The sequence below is a fragment of the Budorcas taxicolor genome, chromosome 3 (assembly GCF_023091745.1).
Source record: "Budorcas taxicolor isolate Tak-1 chromosome 3, Takin1.1, whole genome shotgun sequence".
NCBI classification, from domain to species: domain Eukaryota; kingdom Metazoa; phylum Chordata; class Mammalia; order Artiodactyla; family Bovidae; genus Budorcas; species Budorcas taxicolor.
The window spans coordinates 87,594,532-87,620,176 of NC_068912.1; the positions used below are offsets into that span (position 1 = coordinate 87,594,532).

At 42.0% G+C, this 25,645-nt stretch overlaps 1 protein-coding gene across 1 annotated transcript in view; it reads left to right on the top strand.

Annotated features, from left to right (window-relative positions):
- The first annotated feature begins 14,189 nt into the window (after positions 1 to 14,189).
- OMA1 (OMA1 zinc metallopeptidase) overlaps positions 14,190 to 25,645 on the top strand; it is a 61,472-nt gene continuing 50,016 nt past the window's right edge. Inside the window, exons 1-2 of the mRNA XM_052637800.1 lie at positions 14,190 to 14,219; positions 23,599 to 24,117. Of these exons, the coding sequence (XP_052493760.1) occupies positions 23,618 to 24,117 (500 nt within the window). The 5' untranslated portion in view covers positions 14,190 to 14,219; positions 23,599 to 23,617. The remainder of the gene's footprint in view (positions 14,220 to 23,598; positions 24,118 to 25,645) is intronic.

Here is a 25,645-nt window from a genome sequence, read left to right on the forward strand (position 1 = left end):
CATTGATCTAGAGGACATGAAACCATCCACGACCTGATAAATTAGTCCCAGCAGCATTAACTTTGCCAACTGTACAACTGCTTCACAGATGTCCACTGTCCAGTGGCAGCATACCAGTGGGCCATACCGATTAGACTGTCCCATTGCTTGCCTCTGGCTGTATTCCTACTTCCCAGCCAACCTACTTCCTGACTATTTTCTGAATCTGGTTCTCCAGTCTTCCCACTGATTCTGTATCTTTACCCCAAATCCTCCAATAAATTACTTTAATGCTTGAGTTTAGCCAGAATCAGTTTCTGTTGTTTACAACCAACAACCCAACTGGTGGAGTCCCTGACTTTGCATAACTGAAAGTCCAGCAGCCAAGACAGTCTTTAAGTATATGATCATAAAGGTAAGGGCACAATTGAAAAATGAGGTAAGTGCTCTGAAGACAAATAGCACATATGGAAGTTCTGACTCTGCCTTGGAGGGAGTCACATCCTTCAGGAATTGATGCTTGATCTAAGAGTCAGGATATGGGTAGATGTTATTTATGCAGGGAAGGAAGGATTTTAGCACAGGAAAGTAGCAGGTGGGAAGGTCCTGAAGCAGAGGGAATATGGCTTATCTGAGAACCTCAGAGTAGGCCAGCATTCTAGAATGTAGATAGCAAGGAGAAGGGTGGTGCTGCTTGAGGCTGGAGAAGTGGGCTGGGGATAGACTTGTTGTTTAGTGGCTCACTTGTGCCCAACTCTTTTGCAACGCCCTGGGCTATAGCCTGCCAGCTCCTGTGTCCAGGGGATTTCCCGGGCAAGAATACTGGAGTGGGTTGCCATTTCCTTCTCCAGGGGCTCTTCCTGACCCAGGGATGGAACTCATGTCTCCTGCATTGGGAGGCAGATTCTTCACCACTGAGGGAAGCTCCAAGGACAGACTAAGAGAGGCCTTTCAAGCAAATATTTTGAACTTTGTGCAAATTAGTAGGGCATGCCCTCTGTATAAAGGCCCTTCTGATAAGCAGAAACGGGCCTCCTGTCTACTTGGACTTAACCCTGTAGTGAAGGGCTTGGCAAATGGGTGAGTGGGGACCTTTGTGTGAAGAAAAAGGGGCTCCCTTCTCCCTACTGACACCACCTTATCCTGACCCCAGTCAAGAGTAGCAATTTTACAACATATTGTTGTTGTTGTTCAGTTGGTCAGTCGTGTCTCTTTGCAACCCCATGGAATGCAGCATGCCTTGCTTCCCTGTCCTTCACCATCTCCCAGAGTTTGCTCAAACTCATGTCCATTGAGTCGGTGGTGCCATCCAACCATCTCATCCTCTGTCATCCCCTTTTCCTCCTGCTTTCAATTTTTTCCAGCATCAAGCTCTTTTCCAAGGAGTTTGCTCTTCTCATCAGGTGGCCAAAAAATTAGAGCTTCAGCTTCAGCATCAGTTCCTCCAATGAATATTTAGGATTGATTTCCTTTAGGATGGACTGGTTTCTTCTCCTTGCTGTCCAAGGGACTCTCAAGAATCTTCTCCAACACCACAGGTAAAAAGCATCAGTTCTTCATCACTCAGCTCTCTTTATGGTCCAACTCTCACATCCATATGTGACCACTGGAAAAACCATAGCCTTGACTAGACGGACCTTTGTTGGCAAAGTGATGTCTCTGCTTTTTAATACACTGTCTAGGTTTGTCATAGCTTTTCTTTCAAGGAGGAAGCGTTTTTAAATTTCATGACTGCCGTCACTGTCCACAGTCATTTTGGAGCCCAAGAAAACAAAGTCTGTCAGAGTTTCCCCATCTATTTGCCATGAAGTGAAGGGACTGGATGCCATGATCTTCATTTTTTGAATGTTGAGTTTTAAGCCAGGTTTTTCACTTTCCTCTTTCACCTTTATCAAGAGACTCTTTAGTTCCTCTTTGCTTTCTGCCATAAGGGTGGTCTCATCTGCATATCTGAGGTTTACAATATATACAAACATCAAATCATTATGTTGTATACCTGCAACTACTAGAAGATAAAAAATCCCAGAAAGTAAATGTACATTTCAAACAAAAATAAGTAAGGTTCCATGAAAGTTTTGTTGCTACTATATGTATGTGTATAGGTGGGTAGGAGAGTTGGGTGACAATGTAAATTGTATTTCGTCTTGTGGATTTCTTGTTCAAAAGAGTCTAAATCCTTTGATATAAAGCTTCTTAAATTCCTGTGCAAAGTGACACATGAGCTGCATTAGTAACACAGGATCATGTAGTTCATAATGTGTTCAACAAGCAATTCATTTAGTGAAAAAAAAGTATAGTAAAAATCATTGAACATGCATTTATACATGTACACACACACATATACACACATATTTACACAGACGTGACATAATCCAATTTTGAAAAAAAATCACTCTGGCTGGAGTCTGGAGAATAGACTGAAAAGGAACAAGAGTAGAGGCGAAGAAACAGGAGAAGACCAGAATCTCACGTGAGAGATAAAGGTAGTTGAGCCTGAGAACAAGTGTAGAGGATAGTCATGGGGATGGAGAGGAATTAGTGGGTTGCAGGGATACCCAGGTCACTGAATCAGTAGGAGTTGGGGCTGGAGTCTACCTGGTGGTGAGGAAGTGGGAGGTGTCAACAACGGTTCTCTGGTTTCAGCCTTTCATGACTGGTTGGAGATACCATTACCCACGATAGAGGACTCAGGAAAGAGAATGTGTTTGGTGGGAGGAAAATAATGTGTGGCATTGGATATGTTGAGTTCAGCCAGGAGCTGGATATAGATGTCTGACATATTATGTATGGGCAGCAGATGGGGATTTGGGAGAAGCTGGCATATAGGTTTTGGGAAGCACTCATATGTAGGTAGGATGAAAATCTATAATCACAGATGTAAGTGGCTAGGGGAAAGAGACAGATGGCAAAGGGGAGAGAACTCGTTCCAGGCGTCTGAAGACTTCAGCGCTTCAGGACATGAAAGAGGAGGATGAGCTGGCAAAGGAACCAAGAATGGTCAAAACCAGGCATGGAGATAAAAGGACCAGCCCAGTCTGGCCTCAGGAGATGAGACCGAGTCAGAAGGTGGGGGCTACTGAACAGATGGTTGAGGGGACCATTGGTGGGAGCAAAGGCCCAGATCAAGAGGCACCTGAGTGTCTGAAACTTACAGTTTTTGTTCACCAGCTGCCTGGTCTTTGGGGACAGCTATATGGGAAAAAGGAGAGGTTTTGAGCAGACATTTCAAGAGACTAATCTGTGAGCTGGCTGGGGGGACACAGGAGGCTGAGACTGCCAAATGCCGCTTCTGGTAAAGTTCCTTTTCAGCATATGATTGGACCAAATTGCTTAAACTTCCTGAGCTTCATTTCCTTACTTGTAGAAGGCAATGGCACCCCACTCCAGTACTCTTGCCTGGAAAATCCCATGGAGAGAGGAGCCTGGTAGGCTGCAGTCCATGGGGTCACTAAGAGTTGGACACGACTGAGCGACTTCACTTTCACTTTTCACTTTCATGCATTGGAGAAGGAAATGGCAACTCACTCCAGTGTTCTTGCCTGGAGAATCCCAGGGACGGGGGAGCCTGGTGGGCTGCCGTCTCTGGGGTCACACAGAGTCGGACACAACTGAAGCGACTTAGCAGCAGCAGCAGAAGGGCTTCCCAGGTGGCTCAGTGGTAAAGGATCCTCCTGCCAAGCAGGAAACTCAGGTTCGATCCCTGAAGAGTAGGGAAGATCCCCTGGAGGAGAAAATGGCAACCCACTTCAGGTATTCTTGTCGGGGAAATCTCGTGGAGAGAGGAGCCTGATGGGCTATAGTCTATGGGGTTGCAAAGAGTCAGACACGATTTAACAAGTAAATCACCAAACCAATGTACCTACCTCCTCATCAGGTTGGTGAGAAAAGTAAATAGAACAGGTAAAGCACTTAGACTAGTGCCTGGCACACAGGGAGTGCTCAGAAATGTTAGCTCTTATTAATCAATGTATTGAACTTGCATACATAGTGTCCAATGCAAGCTCCCCCAAGGGAAGAACTGTTTCCTTTTGCTCACCTCTGCACAGTTCATGGAAAGTAGCAAGCGCTCAATAATGAATACTGATTCAATGATTGTACAGAGGAGATGGGTGGAGATCTCCCAGAAGGACTAGCTCTGCCTGGAAGTTTAAATGGGGCCAAATATGTCCCTTAAACATCCGGAATTAACTGTTCAAGAGGGTAAATTTCATTCGCTTCTACCTATATCTCACCATCCAAAATAATACTCAGGAGCAAAAGAAAGAAAAAGGAAGCTACTTAGAACTCCAAGAAGGTTTTTTAAGGAAAAGCAATGTGGACCGCATTTAAATCATATATGAGTAAACTAATACAAAACAATGTGCAAGCAACACAGTCAGCACAATATGCAAAAAGTTACTGTCCTTCCTACATGGAAAACGGAGACAAATTGATTAGAAAAACAATGATCTAATCAAGGCCTCAGCTAGATACCTTAGTCAAATTAGAAAGGGTAACCACCCCACCCCCCCGCAACACACACACACACACACACTGAGCAGATAAATTAGAAAAAGTCACTCCATATATTTGGACCCAGTCTTGTGGTACAGACTTGCCAAGGACACAGGTAGGTAAGTACTTTTGTAAAGAGAAAATGACTGGAGTCAGACTTGATTTGGGCTACTGCACCCCTTGGGCTTCCCTTGTGGCTCAGCTGGTAAAGAATCCTCCTGTAATGCAGGAGACCTGGATTCTATCCCTGGGTTGGGAAGATCCTCTGGAGAAGGGAAAGGCAACCCACCCTAGTATCCTGGCCTGGAGAATTCCATGGACTCTATAGTCCATGGGGTCACAAAGAGTCAGACATGACTAAGTGACTTTCACTTCACTTCACCCCTTGGCCTTGGTGTAGCACGTACACAGAATGACTTTACAAGATGGCCAGTTTTCAATTAAAAAAAAAAAAGACAAAGGTCACAAATAGACAATTCTGGAAGAGAAACTAGAAATGATAATAAACATGTTCTAAAAATATAGCTAGGACTTCACTGGTGGTGAAGATAAAATGGAGGAAGTCCTGTTCAGGCTTCAGAAGCAGGAGAGCAGACCTTTGAACTTGCTTCTGACCTGCTTGGACATAGCCCAGATTCTGTGCCTGCCCGCAAGCACAGCTAGCCAGGCGACACTGTAGATAAGAGAGAAATGGAGTGTGTCTTGGAATTCTTGAGCCCCTGGAGGCCTAGCCAACCCCTCAGGATCTAGTGAAATCCTATGACTTAAAAGGTGAAAAAAAACAGCATTGTAAAAATGTTACAGGAAAACCAGAGCTGCATTTTTGCATGCAAGATCCTTGGGTCAGGAAGATTCCCTGGAGAAGGGCATGGCAACCCACTCCAGTACTCTTGCCTAGAAAATCCTATGGACAGAGGAGCCTGGCAGGCTATAGTTCATGAGGTCACAGAGCCAGACACAACCAAAGTGACTTAGCATGCATGCACAAAGATTTACATATAAGACATGTTCCCTGCAGCAATTGTATAATAACACAAAGCTGAAAATAATCTAAATATCCAACAACAAAGGGACAATTACACACATCCACAACTCTGAGATCCAATGTGTTTCAGAATCTTTGAATTTTCAAAGAATAATTTTGTGCATATACTATTTAGCATTCTTAATAAGGTCTGGAGCGATATCATCAACACATCCATATTTCTGCCATGAAACTTACTAATAGCCACACTAATTGGTATAAATAGACCATAAATAGCTATAGGCCACTTCTGGTCATTGGTCATCAAATGAGTTGGCACTAAATTTTCAAAAGTTTTCAGAGCATTCTGAATTTGTGGATAAGGGATTGGGGATCTGTATAAATTATGGTATAATCTTTTAGGACTTTTTAATATGGGGAAATGATTACAATATATTGTTAGCTGAAGGAGCGGGGGAGGGGAGAGAGTACCAAAGTGACACAGTGGCCCCCCTCCACTTTAAAAGAAAAAGTGGGAACAAATTTGTTCATTTAAATGCAAAATTGGCTGTTTTAAACCCAAACTGACCATAGCTGCTTTTGTTTTCCTCTTTTTTCCTTCTGTTTTTAATCTTCAAGAGCAATAGTATAATTTTTATCAGTGTAGAAATCAGTCATTACTTCACTTAGCTTTTTTTTTGACTAATTTTTCTCTTTCAGCCCCACTGCCTGGCAACGCAGACCTTCTCTGACCAGGAATCAAATCCATGCCCCTTGCAGTGGAAGCACAGAGTCTTAGCCACTGGACCACCAGGGAGGTTCACTGGTTTTCTTTGAATGGTCTGCTGGGGCGGGAGAAAGGGAATCCCTCCATCCCACCTCCTACTTGGTGAAGCAAAGGATAAGGTCAGCTAGTAAAGAATCCACCTGCTATGCAGGAGACCAGGGATTGATCCCTGGGTCGGGAAGATTCCCTGGAGAATAGAATGGCAACCCACTTGAGTACTCTTGCCTGAAGAATCTCCTGGGCAGAGGAGCCCCGTGGGCTACAATCTATGGGGTCGAAAAGAGTCTGACATGAGTGAGTGACTAAACCCTTGCTCCCAGGACTGGAGAAAGAAACTAAATTGCTTTGCACAAAGAAGTGGGAGGAAATTTGGGGGGTGTTGAGTGGAAGCAGGGGGTGGGTGTGGGGTAGAGAGGGTGGAGAAGTGAGAGAGGAGATCACTCAGCATGGGGCTGACCTAATGTTTCCTGGGGTTGCCGTAATTATGCACAATAAGTGTAGTGGCTTAAAATAATACAAAGTAAATTTCTCACAGTTCTAGAGGCTAGAGACTAAAATCAAGGTGTCAGCTGGGCCACATTCTCTCTGAAGCCTCTAGTGAAGCAGCTTTCCTTGCATTCTCTTCCTTGCATTCTTCTTGGTTTCTTAGCTTCAGTTCAGTTCTGTTGCTCAGTTGGGTCCTACTCTTTGTGACCCCATGAATCACAGCACGCCAGGCCTCCCTGTCCATCACCAACTCCCGGAGTTCACTCAGAGTCACGTTCATCAAGTCAGTGATGCCATCCAGCCATCTCATCCTCTGTCGTCCCCTTCTCCTCCTGCCCCCAATCCCTCCCAGCACTAGAGTCTTTTCCAATGAGTCAACTCTTCGCAGGAGGTGGCCAAAGTACTGGAGCTTCAGCTTTAGCATCATTCTTTCCAAAGAAATCCCAGGGCTGATCTCCTTCAGAATGGACTGGTTGGATCTTCTTGCAGCCCAAGGGACTCTCAAGAGTCTTCTCCAACACCACAGTTCAAAACCATCAATTCTTCAGCGCTCAGCCTTCTTCACAGTCCAACTCTCACATCCATACATGACCACAGGAGAAACCATAGCCTTGACTAGACGGACCTTTGTTGGCAAAGCAATGTCTCTGCTTTTCAATATGCTCTCTAGGTTGGTCATAACTTTCCTTCCAAGGAGTAAGCGTCTTTTAGTTTCATGGCTGCAGTCACCATCTGCAGTGCTTTTGGCTTATGGCAGCATAATTCCAACCTCTGCCTCCTTCCCACGCCTGTCTTTCCTCTGTGTGCTGTGTTGTGCTCAGCTGTGTCTGACTCCTTGTGAGCCTGTGGACTGTAGCCCACCAGGCTTCTCTGCCCATGGAATTTTCCAGGCAAGAATACAGAAGTGGGGTGCCGTTTCCTACACAAGGGGATCTTCCCCACTCAGGAACTGAACCCACATCTCTCGTGTCTCCTACGTTGGTGGGTGGATTCTTTACCACTACTGCCACCTGGGAAGCCTCTCTTCTGTGTGTGTGTCTGTGTCCAAATTTTTCTCTGCTTATGAGACACCAGGCATTGGATTGGGCTGTGCTGCAGTTTAGTATGACTTCATCTTTACTTGATTGCATCTATGAAGAGCTTACTTCCAAATAAGAGAACATGTACAAGTTCCAGGTGGGCATGAATTTTGGGGGGGTACTTTCCAACTTCATCCAGACTATTAGTGTGTGATTTGACTAAGGAATGGAAGTTCTAATATTCCATTTTTAAGAGGAATGAATGAATGAATGATGAATATGGAATTGTGATATAAAATTTCTCTTTGTCTTTACCCCCAGATTTTTAGGGTGAGTTGGTTATGTAAGTGTGGAAATCAAGGAAAAGGCATCTCTCTGCTTCTGTGAGATAAGAAGGGGACACACATGAGAAGTGAAATCAGGAATGCTGGAGGGGGGATCCTGAGAAAGTAAGGCCAGGAATGTCCCTGGGGACAAGAGCCAGGATCTGAACTGATATCTGGTTACAGATATGCAGAGAAATAAAACACAAAGATTCATCAGTGAGGATAAGGGGGCTTCTCATTTTCTCCACCTGTACTTCTATGTGTATTCCAAATTTTCTATGATGATTATAATTTGTTTCAACAATCAGGGAAAAAAGCAAAAGTTATTTAAAAGAAGCCCATTTAAGGTCATGGATTATTTAGATTTAAATTCAGATCTTCAGAAAATGCCTCAAGAACTGCAAACTGAGCTCTTCCTTTCTTTAAGTCTCATCAGACTGCTCAGTATTATTAAAGCCGTAATCTTCATCCTCCATGAGTATAATTATCCTTTTCAAATTATTCCCTTTGATCAGCTTGGGAGTTTTCAAAAAATTATTATGATGATTTTATTAAGAAATCCCTAAGTTAAAGCAATTAGTAGTTTCTATACTAAAAATTAATCAGGACATATTACAGTTTTCCAGTAGCCACACAAACACACAGACACACACATGAAGTCGCTATGACTTATAATTGGTCATAGTCTATTGTACCATACTTCGAAAAACAGATGAAGATTGAAGTTGTGAATAAACAGACAATGATCACCTACTACTTTTCATCACTATGCTAGAAACTGGAATATAGCAATAAACAGATTTTTTTCTGTTCTCAAAGGTCTTACATTTCAGTACAGAGGAAGTGTTAGGATTGTTGTTGTTTAGTTGCCAAATCGTGTCTGACTCTGCAACTCCATAGACTGTAGCCCACCAGGCTCCTCTGTCCATGGGATTTCCCAGGCAAGAGTACTAAAGTGGGTTGCCATTTCCTTCTTCAGGGGATCTTCCCTCCCCAGGGATCAAACCCACCTCTCCTGCACTGGCAGGCGGACTCTTTACCACTGAGCCACCAGAGGGAGAAGGGGGCGACAAAGAATGAGATGATTGGAGGGCATCACCGACTCAATGGACATGAGAGAGCAAACTTCAGAAGACAGTGAAGGACGGGGAAGTCTGGTGTGCTGCCGTCATGGGGTCGCAAAGAGTTAGACATGACTTAGTGAATGAGCAACGACAACCAGGGAAGCAACCTTAGGATAGGGGAATAAATTAAACAATTACAATGATGTGATATAAGCGTTATGACAAAGGAATGCCAGGCTATGAGAACATCCATCTGGTAGAACTGATGTAATCCAGGGTGGAAGTAGGGGAAGTTTAGGGAAGGTCTACTCCAGAAAGTTTGAACTGAGATCTAAGGATAAATAGGACTTTGTCAGGTATAAGAAGAGAAGGGAAAGCAGATCCATCAAGGAAGAAATTAGATGTGTAGTACTTGATTGTATTAGTAAGTAAGAACTATTTCAGTTGCTGGTGTTAGTGACTCAAACTAGTTAAGCAAAAGGAATTTGTTAATTCATGTAACTTGAAGGTGAAGAGGAAGTGTTAGCTTCACATGCGGCTGGATCCAAGGGCTCAAATAATGTCAGGTTTCTGTTTCTCTCTTTATATCTTTATTATGCTCATGACTTGGCATCATTTTCTGGGGCAGCTTCCTCCTCATCTGGAGCAACAGGGCCACCAGCAGTTCAGCCTCTTATTCTACTAATTCAAGAGCCACACAGAATGTTTTCTCCTTCCAATTTCCACTGGATATAGTCTTTGTAGATGTTAACTCCTCTTGGTGATGTTAACTCTGAGAGATGGTGAAGGATAGGGAAGCCTGACATGCTGCAGTCCATGGGGTTGCAAAGAGTCAGATGCAACCTAGCAACTAAACAGCAACAACTCCTCTTGACAGGAGATCATTCTGACCGAGGGAGGGCCCTAAACCAATGACTGGTGTCCTTAAAAGAATAGAGGACACAGAAACACAGAGAAAACAGTGATATGAAGACAGAGGCAGAGCTTGGAGCTGTGTCTCTACGTCCAAGGGGCTCACTTGTATGGGAGCATGTCAGTGGTTTCATCCTGGGATTTGGAGTCAGGAGCCAGTCTGGGTCTCAGAGCCACTTACAATCTCTTAGTAGGAAAGATATAACAAAGTGCTGCTGGTGCACAGAAAAGTGGAGCAACTCACCAGGCTCGCTGCATATGCATGCAGGACTTTTCAGAGAGGATGATTTCTGCCCTGTGTTTTAAAGAATGAATTAGCTGGGTGGCTGTAGAAAAGGCATTTGTAGCAGATGTTAGTGGTGCCCACTTATACCTCCCTGGACGTTGCTGCCTGGCCCAACAGGTGTATTTCTGGACATGCTCATTATATTTGCAAAAATCAGCATCTGAATGCCTCTGCTTGAGGCTTCTGGACCTCCCAGAAACATATGCAAGAGGCTGAAAGTGCAGAGAATTAATCAGCCTCGGAACAACTTTCCTTCAGTGACTGGATAGAGTTGGTAGATAAATAACCAAGCAAATTCATCCTTCAGTTGGGAAAATTCTGAGTGTGTGTTACATAGTACCCCCATACTCATTAGAGAAACTCCGCTTCGACTCCATCTGTAACCAGTTTGTTAATGCATCATTTATTGGCTTCCCTTCCTTTCCCTGTCTCACTTTTCTGCTTTGAACCTCAACTGGTACTTCCTGGGATCATCTTCCAAGTAAATCACTTGCATTTGATTTCTTGTCTCAGGGTATCCTTCTGAGGGAACCCCAAATTAGATAACATTCCACACAGAAAGGACAGCATGTACAAGAGCATGAGAATGTAAGCATGGACATCTCACAGCATATTTAAGATATTATCCAAGTTATTCAAGAATCTCCTGCCTGGTCTTTTGGTCTAAAGTGTAAAGAATTATCTGGAGCTTAGAAATAAATGTGTACCATGTTATAACGACCCCTCTTTTATTCTGGAAATTGTTGGAATCCAGAAGAAAAGCTGGGGATTGTTCATTTTCCCTGGAGCCCTCAGACCTACACAGGGCCCAGCATATGGTGTGCACTTAATAAGTATTTTTTTTTAAAAATACTATATTGTTGATTGACTGGTTTTTGGCTGTGCTGGGTCTTTGTTGTTGTGCGTGGGCTTTCTCTGGTTGCAGTGAATGGGGGCTATTCTCTAGATGTGGCGTGTGGGCTCCTCATTGCAGTGGCTTCTCTTGTGGAAGCACAGGCTCTACGCATGCAGGCTTCAGTAACTGCAGCTTGGATGACCCAGAGCGCGGGCTCAGTAGTTATGGCACATGCGCTTAGTTGCTCTGCAGCATATGGAATCTTCCAGACCAGAGGTCAAACCAGCATCCCCTGCATTGGCAGGGGGATTCTTAATCACTGGAGCATCAGGGAAGTCCAACAAGTATTTTTTGAAGTGATGATTTTATTGTGTTGAAATTGGGGTGTTGCAAAATTCCAGTGCTTAGTATACAATACCCATCTGATAAATACTTTTTGAACAGAACTGAAGGACACTTAGCCAAAAAAATTTAAAAAAAGCCTTTCTTTGACAGGCATTGTGCCACCTAGTGGTGACTTTGAGGAGGGGGACTTCGCAGGCGCTGGTTGTGTGCGCTAGACTCTCAGGAACTTCGATTTTAGTTAGGGTGCAAAGTTGTAACGAGAAGGAAATGGCAACCCACTCCAGTGTTCTTGCCTGGAGAATCCCAGGGACGGTGGAGCCTGTTGGGCTGCCGTCTATGGGGTCGCACAGAGTCAGACATGACTGAAGCGACTTAGCAGCAGCAGCAGCAGCAAAGTTGTAAACTCAGTTCTTTGTAAGACCAAAACAATAGAAAAGTTAAATGTCCACAACAGGGGAATAATAAATTAAATGATGCTATATCATTTCCATAAAACATTATGCAGCAATTAAAATGAATTAACTTGATCTATCTGCATCTACACAGAAATTTCTCCAAGACTTGCTATTCAAGTGATAAACTGAAGTCACAGAACATACATATAATATGATGTCACCATGCCAAAAAAAAACCTCACCAAAATACACCCATACCTTTGCTTGTTTGATTGAATGGGGTGATGAGATGAATTTTAAATCATTTCCAGTTCTGAGATTCTATAATTTTAAGACAAGTCAAAGTCTATAGTTTCTTTAAAAAACATACTGCTTTGACCCATCATGTAAGAAAACTAAAGCTTTATGGAGGGACATAAAAGAAGACCTGTATAAATGGAGACACATGGCAGTTTCCTAGACTGATAGAGTCAACACTTGGAAAGGATGGGTTATTCAGAACTGTTGGGACCACAGTCACCTTGGTGGTCCTTACCACAAGAAGGACATATGCATGTGTTTGTAAAAGCTCCCTGGGCCTAATCATTCAGAAAATATTTTAGGTTACATTATATTACGTTCTATAAATGGGAAACCAACTGATTTCTGCTTAATATCTATGACCAGAAAAACACAAGAATGGATGAAGAGGAGTCTCAGTGTAGTTATCCAAATAAAAAATCATGTTCCTTGCTTAATTCTCACATCTGAGTAAATTTTCAGACCCAGACCATGGAACCCATTGACCTGAGGAGGTGGCTAGGTCCCTAGGAAGAAGGACCCTGAAACACTGGGACAAGTATACTGGGGAAAGAGGAACATCCAGATATTTCTCAGGATTTGAAAGGATCTTGTTACCCAGAAATACAAAGTACTATCATGGCTCCTCTGGAAGAAAGGGGACTTCTGAGTGTCAGATAATGAGCAGAGTCCTTGATAACAGAGCTTACAGTGATCCTGGGCCTACAGACCCACCCATTTCCCCAGACTGTTGAATTCATAATTGGGAATATAAATTGGGCAGTTGGAGCAAGCCTGCACATTAAGTTCTTGGCCTTTATTTTTCATGTGGGGAAGTCCAAGTGAACACCTTTGAAACTATCCCTTCTCTATCAAGTTGAAAAAATAAATTAAAACCAATATTTCATCCAAGGGGATGTGGAGGTGACGGTGGAATGGATGCTACCACGAGCAGCCTAAAGGATGCAGGAATGGGTGCTCCTTAAACGGCCACGTTTCCATTTGGTTTGCCTGTCAGCCCCCTTCAGAAACCAGGAGGATGGCTTACAGACTACTGCAGACCTAACCATGTAGGAGTCCTGATCACAGACATCGTGTCAGCTCTGTGACCCACATGATACAGAATCTGGACCACTCGGACATCCGCCAGAACACCATACCTGTTTCACTGATGACATGATGCTAATCAGGCAGAATGAGCAAGAGGTGGCTAGTGTGTTGGAAACCTTGGTAGGAAACATGCTCTTCGGAGGGTGGGAGATAAATCTGTAAAGATTCAGGGAACTGCCACTTCAATTTTCAGGGAACCAGTGGTCAGAGATATGCCAACATAGATCCTTTGAAACAAAAGGCAAACTACAAAATACAGACAAGCAAGATAAAAGAAAAAATTATTTTAAAATGTTCTAAAAGTGATACCTAAAAACAGTGTTTCTATCCTTTAAGATGTTCTTCACTGTGCAAAGATATAAATATAACAGACTAAATTTGTAATTAAAGTATCATATCACTATCTGGTATCCTGAAGTCTACTATACACATACATCACTTTGTAGCCAGCTATTTTCAACTAACGTCCAGATGCTGCAGGTTATCCCTCATCTTCCTTAAAACGTGCCACGTGGAAGCAGACAGTTCTCACACTCTGAAGACTGCTTCTATCAGTGCAACTTCTGAACCAAGAAACCTTAGCGTTATGGTAGCCTTCGAATCACTTTTCTTTCCGGCCAGCTCAGCAGGCCATATCTGCAGCGGGCACACCCTTGCCTGGATCACGCTAGTGAAGATGTTCCTAGGCCAGCGGCCTAGCCCATAGTCACGTCCCTCCTCCAGCCACGCGGGGGCACTAGAGCGCCATAGTTCACACGGGACCCCGGCCCTCTGGGAGGACGAATCTGGGCGAGTGTGTTGACTGCCCGGTGTGGGCGGAGCAAAAGGCGTCCCGGTCCTTGCCGGGGGCAGGAAGTGAAGAGGCCGGGCTTCTCTGGCGGGGTGTGCGCGTGCGCAGAGGTCGGGTCGGCGGACTCTTCGCTTTTGCTACTGCTGGGGTCTGTCCTGGTGGGGACGCCTTCGCTATTGAGTGGGCCGGGCCCCGGGGAAGGGACAGAGTACTGGAGTTGGGGCGGAGAGAGCTGTGGGGAGCGCTGGGGTGCGGAGCGAGGACCCTGTGGACCCGGCGGGGTGGGGATGGCGAGGCCTGGGGTGGAGGAGGACGACAGAGCGCCCGGGCGGGAATAGAGGGGGCGGCGTGTGGAGTCGGGGAAGAGGGGCGAGGGGGAAAGGAGGACGTGGGAGTAAAGCCTCCTTCTCCCGCCTGGTCCCCTTTTGGTGTGAATTGCAGGGACTCCAGGGCGCTACCGTGCAGCGCGGGAGTTGCAAATAGACAGGTGGCTGTATTTTCCGGCGAGATAACCCCTCTCCCAGCCTTCTCGTGTAGGGCTCCCTTTTTAAAAGCTGTGTTTCTAATGTAGTATCATGTGCTTCACAGTGACATCTTCTCCCGTGGAAAACCGATTCCAACCGCTTTAGGCATCTTGAGACTCAAACCTCTTTTACTTCCTCACTCTTAAAGTCGAGAAAAGTTTTCCTACCTAAACCCCAGTGAAAAATAGGAAATTCCTTGTCTGAACAGCTGTAGCGTATTGAAACAATTTCTTCATGAACTTGTCTGCAGAAATCACTTTTTGTGCTCTTTAAATAATGCCTCTTGCTTGTGTAAAGTGGAACAACAGTTACAGTGTGCATGAGAAATTTTAGTCCAGGGAAATGAAAATACTTCATTGAGAATTCAGGGATTGATCAGCTATATTGATGCCAACCAGTGCAACCAAATCCTCACTAAAAGGATTTGGGTTCATATCCATCATTCTCAGCTGTGGTGAAAGGGTGTACGCTGACATTTGGAAGCCTAAGAACCAAGTCTGTTGCCTTCCAATTTATTATTATTTTTTTAAGCCTTCCATCATGTGTGTACTTTGCTTGAATGATTATTTTAAAGTACATGTCCTATTTTTGCCGATCGAACAGCTGTTGCCATAGAAACTAGAGAAGAAATAGTCATTTTCAGCAGAGTTGTTAAAACTGTCTTCTAGGCTTCAGCTGTGAGTGCCAGTGAGGGCTGTACTTGCACATTCTGAGATGGTACTTAAAGAATTAAGGATCTGAAATGTTCTTAGAGGCTAACAATCCAAATTGTTTAATTTTCTCGCATCATTAATTTAATAATCCTAGAAGTTTGCCAGCTACGTTTGTTGACCTGCTGCTGTTCTTTGAAGAGGATATGTAAGCCTGGATTCTGCTCTGTGAAGTCTAGTCATTGGCTCTTTGAAAATGTATAGATAGACTCCTTCTCCCATTCTTTACCCATTCTTAAGGATAAAGCAGGGATTACAAACTATCAGGCACTGTTTCTGTTCTAAGTGACACTTGTCGGTGATATAAATGATAGTGCTTTTGCTTGTATGTGTAATAGGTATGGTGTCGGGCTTTTGCTTATACCTTCTGTGTCAGTAGAACACTTTACATTTCACAGAAGTCGAGAGTGATGAGCAGGAGTTTGCTTGACATGTGAGCAGAGCTAAGCAGTGTAAATAGATGCGCAGACAGAGATGAGAGGTTTTTTTCTTTCTTTCCGCTGAGAGGTGTAAGTAAATCCGTGGGTCTGGAACCTAGGAGTTGGTGAAGAAAGGGTGGGGAAGGTGCCTGGAGAAATTGTGGGAAGTGGTAATTTGCAGGGTTTGGTCTACAGTATGTAGGAGTTTATTGACGTGCATGGAAACCAATGGAAATTACAAATACAGTTGGCTTTATTGGCTCGGGGCTTACAACAGTAGTCACACATTCTGTAAAAATGTAAATAGCACAGAAATACAGAAGATGGAAATGCTGAATCCTTGCAGCCATCATCCTGCCACTCCACATAACCACTGTGAATGCTTTGGTGTATATTCCTTTCGATTTATTTATATTTGTGTATACTGCCATATTTTAAGCATTACTATTTTTGCAAATTAGGTAGTGATTTTTGTCTGGTTTGTTTTCTGTGGTATCCTTGGCATTCAGAAAGGTATGTGGTATGGTATGTAGCAGGCACTTATTAAATATTTAATGTATGAATGAATAATAAATAATTCAGAGGTCAGACTCAAAAGGGACAAACATGGCAGTCTAGGCCTATGCCCCAAATTTAGGCTGTAGAGTGTACTTATAAAAAGGGAGTGTGGTTGGTCAGTGACTGAAACTGGTCCCCTAGAGTAATGAAAAGAGTACGTTGTTTTTGCAGTTTGGACTTCTGGTAGAAGACATTCTATATATAAACCTTAAGTACACTTTCATATTTGAAATCTTAAGTTTTTTTTTCTGCATCTGCCCAAATGGTGTGCATAATTGCCTTTCTGAACTATTTTGCTACTTGTGGATATACTTTCTTTTTTAAAATTCATACAGTATATGGCACTTAATAAAAGGCCATGTTTTACTGTCCTTTAATAGTCTTACTAAAGTACTTTCCCCCCAGCCCCAACTAGATTACAACCTCTGTGAGGTCAGGGATTGAATTTTATGCTGTGTCCGTAACTCACATACCACCTAGCCAATGAAGAATCTTCCTAGCTACCCAAATACTAATTTTAAAATGATTTCCAGGCCTAAAATATTTTACCACTTTTCATCTAGGTTCAAAGGAGAAGAAAACTAGAAAATATCTTGTTATTAATGTTAAACTATTATATACAATATCAGCTTCGACTCTACTGATTTAGAATCGGTAGTAATTCAAAAAGGGTTAACTAGAAGTTAACGCTTGCTTAGCATGCTCTTTATTCAGATTATACATTAATAATGCAAGGGCAGAATGTATAAAGTATGTAAAAATGTTGAGTAGTATTCAAATAGTTTGATATATAGATAATACTATTTATGAAAATTGATGTTCTGAAGCATCTTTCCAGATAATAGTATATTAACCTAGACTGAATTAGATTTATGTATTTTTACCTTCAACTTTTATTGGGCTTCCCCAGTGGCTCAGCTGGTGAAGAACCTGCCTGCCAAAGCAGAAGATGCAATTTTTATTATGAAGATTTTGAAACACTAAAGAAAACTGAAAAAAAAAAATTTATGGCACATTTATAACCACTACTTTACACAAAGATTGCTGCCATTTTTAGTATATCAGATTTATGTCCTGTGTGTATGTATGTAGGTAATTTTATTATAGAATTTGGAAGTTTCATTCATGATGAAGAGAGTATTCAGCAAGTATTTCAGTTATAAGATACTTGCCTCCATAACCACATCTTTGTCAACTAAGAAAAGAAGCACTACCTACCTAAAAGAACCTAAAAGCAAATTCATATTCAGATTATCCCAGTAGTTCCAATTGTCTTCTAAGGCTAATTTTTTTCTTTCAAAGTAGGATCTAATCTCAGTTTACACATTGTGTTTGGTTGTCTCTTTTTAGTATCTTTAAAAAAATATCTTAATGTGTAGTTTATACACAGTAAATTGGACATATTTAAACTGTGCATATGTTTGGACTTAGTGTATATTTATGAAATCAGCAACACAATCACAATAGTGAGCATTTTAATTGTCCCCCAAACTTTGTAATTCCTCCTCTTGCCCCTCTTTACCTCTTCAACCTCTGATTTCTCTGTAATTATAAATAAGTCTGCATTTTCTATGGTTAATGTTATAAAGCTGGAATCATAGAGTATGTGTTTTGGAGGAGAGCAGTGTTTTTTCCTGTGTATGGGTCTGGCTTCTCTCACTTGCTAGTATGGAGAAATAAAATTGCTTTTGTGTATTGCTCTTGTATTCTGCCACCTTAAGCTCATTCTAATAGTTTTTGTTTGTTTGGTTTGTAGATTTCTTTGGATATTTTGGATAGATAGTCATGTTATCATAAAGATGATCTATATTTCTTATCTGGATGCCATTTATTTATTTAGTTATGTACATATTTACTCAATTCAGTCACACTCACCAACATCTCCAGTATAATGTTGATAGAAGTGGTGGGAGTGGACATCTTTTCCTTGGTCTGATCTTAGGAGGAAAGTATATCATTTACCAGCAAACATACTGTTGGATATAGATACCTGTAAATATCTTAGTTTACTGAGTGTTTTTAAAGATTGGTTTTTGACCTTTTTGGGGGCTGTGTTGGATCTTCATTGTTTGATTCTAGTTGCAGTGAACAAGGGCTGGCTGTTCTCTCGTTGCAGTGTGTGGCTTCTCATTGCAGTGGCTGCTTCTGTTGCAGAGCACGGGCTCTAGGGCCTGCAGACCTCAGTAGTTGCGGCTCCCGGGCTCTGGAGCCCAGGCCAGTGGTTGCGGCTCCCGGGCTCTGGAGCACAGGCTCAGGAGTTGGGGCATGCAGGCGTTGTTGATCCTTGGCGTCTGGGATCCTTCTGGATAAGGTATTGACCCCGTCTCCTGTGTTGGCAGATGAATTCCTTATCACGGAGCCACCAGGGAGGCTCCTGGTTGTTGGATTTTATCAAATGCTTTTTCTGTATCTTCTGAGATGATCATGTGGTGTTTTTTCAGTTAGGGTGAATTACTTTGATGTATGAATTTTTATTCAGCCTTACATTCCTGGGACAAATGTCACTTGGTCATGATGTATTGTCTTTTTAACATATTGTTGAGTTAGATTTCCTAAAATATTAAGAATTTTTGTATCTATACTCATGAGGGTTATTATTTTGTAGTCTTTTTGTAATTATCCTTTTTTTTTCTGTCTTCGTTATCAGGTGATGCTGGTCTTAAGGAATGGGTTGCAAAGTATTCCTTTTTAATTTCCTGAAAGAGTTTCTATAGAATTGTTATTTCTTCTTTAAATGTTTAGTAGAATTCCCCAGTGAAGCCTTTTGGTTCTGGAACTTTCACTGTGGGAAGGTTTTCAACTACAAATTCAATTTAAAGATCGTGTATAAGGTTCTTTATTTCTTCTTGAGAAAGCTCTGGTAATTTGTGTTTTTCAAGGAATGTGTATATTTAATCTAAGGTGTCAAATTTAAGATTTTCTCTTTCATTGGTTTTAAGAAATTTTCTATACCTTGGAGTAATTTTCTTTGTGTTTCCAGTGTGTGTGATTTGTTCAACCTCTTGATTTGAAGGTTTACAATTTTCCTCAAATTTGGAAAATTTTCAGTCAGTCAGTCACTTTAGTTGCTCAGTCATGTCCGACTCTTTGAGACCGCATGGACTGTAGCACACCAGGCCTCCCATCAACAACTCCTGGAGTTTATTCATACTCATGTCCATTGTGTCGGTGATGCCATCCAACTATCTCATCTCCTGTTGTCCCCTTCTCCTCCCACCTTCAGTCTTTCCCAGCATCAGGGTCTTTTCAGATGAATCAGTTCTTCACATCAGGTGGCCAAAGTATTGGAGTTTCAGCTTCAGCATCAGTCCTTCCAATGAATATTCAGGACTGATTTCCTTTAGGATCAACTGGTTGGATCTCCTTGCAGTCCAAGGTACTCTCAAAGGTCTTCTCCAGCACCACAGTTCAAAAGCACCAATTCTTCGGCGCTCAGCTTTCTTTACAGTCCCACTCTCACACCCAGATGTGACTACTGGAAAAACCATAGCCTTGACTAGACAGACCTTTGTTCTTTGTTGGCAAAGTAATGTCTCTGCTTTTTAATATGCTGTCTAGGTTGGTCATAGCTTTTCTTCCAAGGAGCAAGTGTCTTTTAATTTCATGGCTGCAGTCATTACATGCAGTGATTTTGGAGCCTCCCAAAATAAAGTCTGTCACTGTTTCCATTGTTTCCCCATCTATTTCCCATGAAGTGATGGGGCCAGATGCCATGATCTTAGATTTCTGAATGTTGAGTTTTAAGCCAACTTTTTCACTCTCCTCTTTGACTTTCATCAAGAGGCTCTTTAGTTCTTCTTTGCTTTCTGCCATAAGGGTGGTGTCATCTGCCTATCTGAGGTTATTGATATTTTTCCCGGCAATCTTGATTCCAGGACTAATCTCCTAATCTCTTGGGCTTCATCCAGCCTAGCGTTTCTCATGATGTACTCTGCATATAAGTTAAATAAGCAGGGTGACAATATACACCCTTGACGTACTCCTTTCCCTGTTTGGAACCAGTCTGTTGTTCCATGTCCAATTCTAACTATTGCTTTCTGACCTGCATACAGCTTTCTCAAGAGGCAGGTCAGGTTGTCTGGTATTCCCATCTCTTTAAGAATTTTCCACAGTTTGTTGTGATCCACACAGTCAAAGGCTCTGGTATAGTCAATCAGGCAGAAAGGGATGTTTTTCTGGAACTCTCTTGGTTTTTTGATGATCCAACTGATGTTGGCAATTTGATCTCTGGTTCCTCTGCCTTTTCTAAAACCAGCTTGAACATCTGGAAGTTCATGGTTCATGTATTGCTGAAGCCTGGCTTGGAGAATTTTGAACATTACTAGCGTGTGAAATGCGTGCAATTGTGCGGTAGTTTGAGCATTCTTTGGCATTGCCTTTCTTTGGAATTGGAATGAAAGCTGACCTTTTCCAGTCCTGAGGCCACTGCTGAGTTTTCCAAATTTGCTGGCATACTGAGTGCAGCACTTTGACAGCATCATCTTCCAGGATTTGGAATAGCTCAACTGGAATTCCATCACCACTAGCTTTGTTCATAGTGATGCTTCCTAAAGCCCACTTGACTTCACATTCCATGATGTCTGGCTCTAGGTGAGTGATCATATCATCATGATTATCTGGGTTGTGAAGATCTTTTTTGTATAGTTCTTCTGTATATTCTTGCCACCTCTTCTTAATATCTTCTGCTTCTGTTAGGTCCATACCATTTCTGTCTTTTATTGAGCTCATCTTTGTATGAAATATTCCCTTGGTATCTCTAATTTTCTTGAAGAGATCTCTAGTCTTAAATTCTATTGTTTTCCTCTATTTCTCTGCACTGATCACTGCAGAAGTCTTTCTTATCTCTCCTTGCCATTCTCTAGAAAATTCTGGCCATTATTTTTCAAGTGTTTTTTCCTGTGTGCGCTCCCTTCCCACTCTTCTTGGAGTCCATTTACTCCATTTGAGTTATTCCACACCTCATTGATGCTTTATGCATTTCTTACAGTTTATTTTCTCTCTGCATTCCATTTTCGATGGGTTTTATTGTTATTTCAGGTTCATAAGTCTTTATTTCTACAATGTCTAATTTGCTGTTAGTATCATCCAGGGTAATTTTTATTTAAGACATTGTATTAGTAGTTTTCTTATCTAGAAATTCAACGTCGATCTTTTGAAAAATTATATTCTTTGCCTCTATATAACATGCTCAAACTTTCCTTTAAAATTTAACACATATTCAATGTAATAACTACTTTAATATCCTTGAATTCCCAGCTTTATCTCTTTGATTTAGGAGGACTGTTGGGCTGTGCTAGGTTTTACCTGTTTGCGTAGTAGCCTGCAAACTCTCCAGGCAGAAGGTTGGGGTGGTCATAAGTTTCCTTTATCTGTTTTCTCTCTGTCTCTCAGGGATGACTGTTGTTCATTGCCTGATGTCCATATGATGAAACCTTTGTTTTCAGTTCAGTCACTCAGTCGTGTCCGACTCTTTGTGACCCCATGAACGGCAGCACTCCAGGCCTCCCTGACCATCACCGGCTCCCGGAGTCCACCCAAACCCATATGTATTGAGTTGGTGATGCCATCCAACCATCTCATCCTCTGTCGTCCCCTTCTCCTCCTGCCCTCAATCTTTCCAAGCATCAGGGTCTTTTCAAATGAGTCAGTTCTTTGCATCAGATGGCCAAAGTATTGAAATTTCAGCTTCAACATCAGTCCTTCCAATGAACACCGAGGACTAATTTCCTTTAGGATAGACTGGTTGGATCTCCTTGCAGTCTAAGGGACTCTCAAGAGTCTTCTCCAACACCACAGTGAAAAAGCATCAATTCTTTGGCACCCAGCTTTCTTCACCATCCAACTCTTGCATCCATACATGACCACTGGAAAAACCATAGCCTTGACTAGACGGACCTTTGTTGGCAAAATAATGTCTCTGCTTTTGAATATGCTATCTAGATTGGTCATAACTTTCCTTCCAAGGAGTAAGCGTCTTTTAATTTCATGGCTGCAGTCACCATCTGCAGTGATTTTGGAGCCCAGAAAAATAAAGTTAGCCGCTGTTTCCACTGTTTCCCCGTCTATTTGCCATGAAGTGATGGGACCGGATGCCATGATCTTCGTTTTCTGAATGTTGAGTTTTCAGCCAACTTATTCACTCTCCTCTTTCACTTTCATCAAGAGGCTCTTTAGTTCCTCTTCACTTTCTGCCATAAAGGTGGTGTCATCTGCATATCTAAGGTTATTGATATTTCTCCTGGCAATCTTGATTCCAGCTTGTGCTGATACTGAAGCTGCAGTATTTTGGCCATCTGATGTGAACAGCTGACTCATTGGAAAGTCCCTGATGCAGGGAAAGATTGAGGGTAGAAGGGGAGGAAGGTGTCAGAGGATGAGATGGCTGGATGGCAGCACCAATTCAATGGTCTTGAACTTGGGCAAACTTTGGGAGATGGTGACGGGCAGGGAGGCCTGGCATGCTGCAGTCCACGAGGTGGCAAAGAGTTGGACCTGACTGAGTGAACAACAGCAATAATAATTAGCAGTGTTGAGCATCTTTTCATGTGCTCGTTGGCCATCTGTATGTCTTCTTTGGAAAAATGTCTATTTAGGTCTTTATATTCTGTTCTTTCAGTTGTTTTCAGTGAGAAGATAAGTCCCTTTCCCTCTCTCTTGACCTGAATCAGAAGTGTCAGCATTATATTTGAAAGGAACAAATTGGTGTTTTAAAAAATACATTTTGTGTTAGACTTTAGTATTCCATTAAATGCTCTTTGATCTGGTTACTGCCAATTGCTGAAGCTTGCCCTGGTGGCTCAACTGGTAAAGAATCTGCCTGCAATGTGGGAGACCTAGGTTCAATCCCTGGGTTGGGAAGATCCCATGAAGAAGGGAACGGCTACCCATTCCAGTATTCTGGCCTGGAGAATTCCATAGACTGTGTACAGTCCGTGGATTTGCGAATAGCTGGACGTGACTGAGCGACTTTCACTTTCTTACTTTCAGTCCTGTTTTTGTTTAATCTATTTCTTGTTCCCCAAATAATTTAGCTGATAAAATAAAAATAGACTTCTTTCAACTAAAATTTTAAAAAAAGAAGAAAAAAGGCCAGATTTGGACATTGTAAGTACATGTTGCTGAGTTAAAAAAAAAGTTAGTAAAACCTCTTTGGTTTTTGTTGTTAAGAGGAATTGCTGCATGAGTGGTGAGTGGAAACCCAAGGTAATTTGGTTGGAGACCTGTTGAAGGAAGAACAACTTTTCAACGTGTTATGTTTCCAGTTTGGTAATAAATATTTTGCTGGGATTATTTATAGTTTATATTTTGTGTCCCAGATAATCAAGTAAAACAAAGATGAGCTTCATCTATGGACTGCAGCCTGCTGGTAGAAACCATTTTTTCTTCCGATTTAATTTACTGACCAACTGGAGAAAATGTAACACGCAAGCTGTAACCTCACGAGACTTTCATCAGGTGAAAATTAACCATATAGTAAATAAATCTCCGGGCCTGGGAGTAAATCACGGTGATAGATGGACTCTTCTGCCTGAAAACTTTCTCTTCTATAGGACTTTTAATACCAAAAGAAAAGGCTGCCTTTTGAGCACCAGAAGTAAGGAAATTTCGATGATTAGCCGAAAATGTACCGCATGGACTGACTCTCTTTCAAGACAGCTGCTGATGAAGGGCGTTCCCATAGTCCCTGCTCGTTCAGTGTTGCATCCCTTGAACTGTTTACCCACGAGAGACATCAGGAGTTTCCACACTTCTCCACGGTGCCAAGCTGCTCCTGTTCCTCTGTTATTGATGATTCTTAAGCCAGTGCAGAAACTGCTTGCAATCATTGTGGGCAGGTAAAATGCTTTTTAAAATATAAGCTTCTATATTAAAAGTTTGTATAACTGTACTTTTAAAGAAAAATTGGTAAATTTCCCTCCCATGATTAGCACAGAAGTTCAGTTTCTAAATAGTTGGTGTATATATATATATGTATATGTATATATGCCTTAATCTTGAAATCATTTGCTTCATATATAATACAGAAATGTGATATGTAAAAATTCTTATATATCTTATCTAGACACTATTTTAAAGATCTTATAATTCCAAAAATCAGAAATGTTTGTTACAGTTCATGTATAAGAACCGTACTTACAAACATTCCTTTTTAGTTCATGAAATTTGGGGCAATGAATCATGAAACTGAAGAACTTTGCTCATTTAAGAAAGAACTCCTAGCCAAGTTAACTCTTAATTAGTATTTGTTTATTTTTCTATTCTATTTCCAACAAATCTTTGTTTTCTCTTGGTGATCCTTTATAGCACTTAATGTTTTTAAAGCTAAATAATACTTCGTATTTAACTTAAAACTCCTCCCTCATAATTAATCTTGTTTTCTCTTATTTGCTCCATGAAGATTGAAGAAAGGTAAAGTTAAGCATTGTCTCCCTATAAAGTTGTTTCATATTTGGTAGCTATGAAGTGCCTTCTAGCCTTTTTACTTCCATAATAATCAAGCCAGTTTTCTTTTTATCCAAAATAGAGAACTTGTACTCTAATTTATGGTGTTCTTTATGACTAAGCTTTGGCACTCAGAAAATATACAGTTAATTTAGCTCTCAATTTAAGTATGACTTCAAAGAAAGCTAGAGCTAGGCAGTCGTCAAAGAAGTAAAACCAGCTTTTAGTCAAAACTTTTGCAGTAGGAGAAAGGAGACCTCAGTATAGAACCAGAGTCAGTTCTGAAAAATGGGGTTGGTAGATGGAAAACTACAGAGAGGAAACATCAGGAGCCCGGAGGGATTCTACTCAATCTGGTCTACCAGAGTTACTGCCGAAGACAGGTGAGAGTGATCAGATACCACCCCACTATGGTGCCTATCCATGGCCTGTTTAGAAACGCAACTTCACAGCAGGAGGTGAGCAGTGGGTGAACAAGCGAAGCTTCATCTGTATTTAACAGCTGCTCCCCATCACTTGTATTACTGCCTGAGCTTTGCCTCTTATCAGATCAGCAGCAGGATTAGATTCTCATAGGAGCATGAATCCTACTGTGAACTGGGCACGTGAGGGATCTAGGTTGCGTGTTCCTTATAAGAATCATCCCAAAACCATTCCCTCACCACCACCCCAGGTCCATGGAAAAATTGTCTTCCACAAACCAGTCCCTGGTGCCAGAAGGGTTGGGGACCACTGACCTGGAGGATAATGGAGAAGGCAATGGCACCCAACTCCAGTACTCTTGCCTGGAAAATCCATGGACGGGAGAGCCTGGTAGGCTGCAGTCCATGGGGTCGCTAAGAGTCAGACATGACTGAGCGACTTCACTTTCACTTTTCACTTTCATGCATTGGAGAAGGAAATGGCAAGCCACTCCAGTGT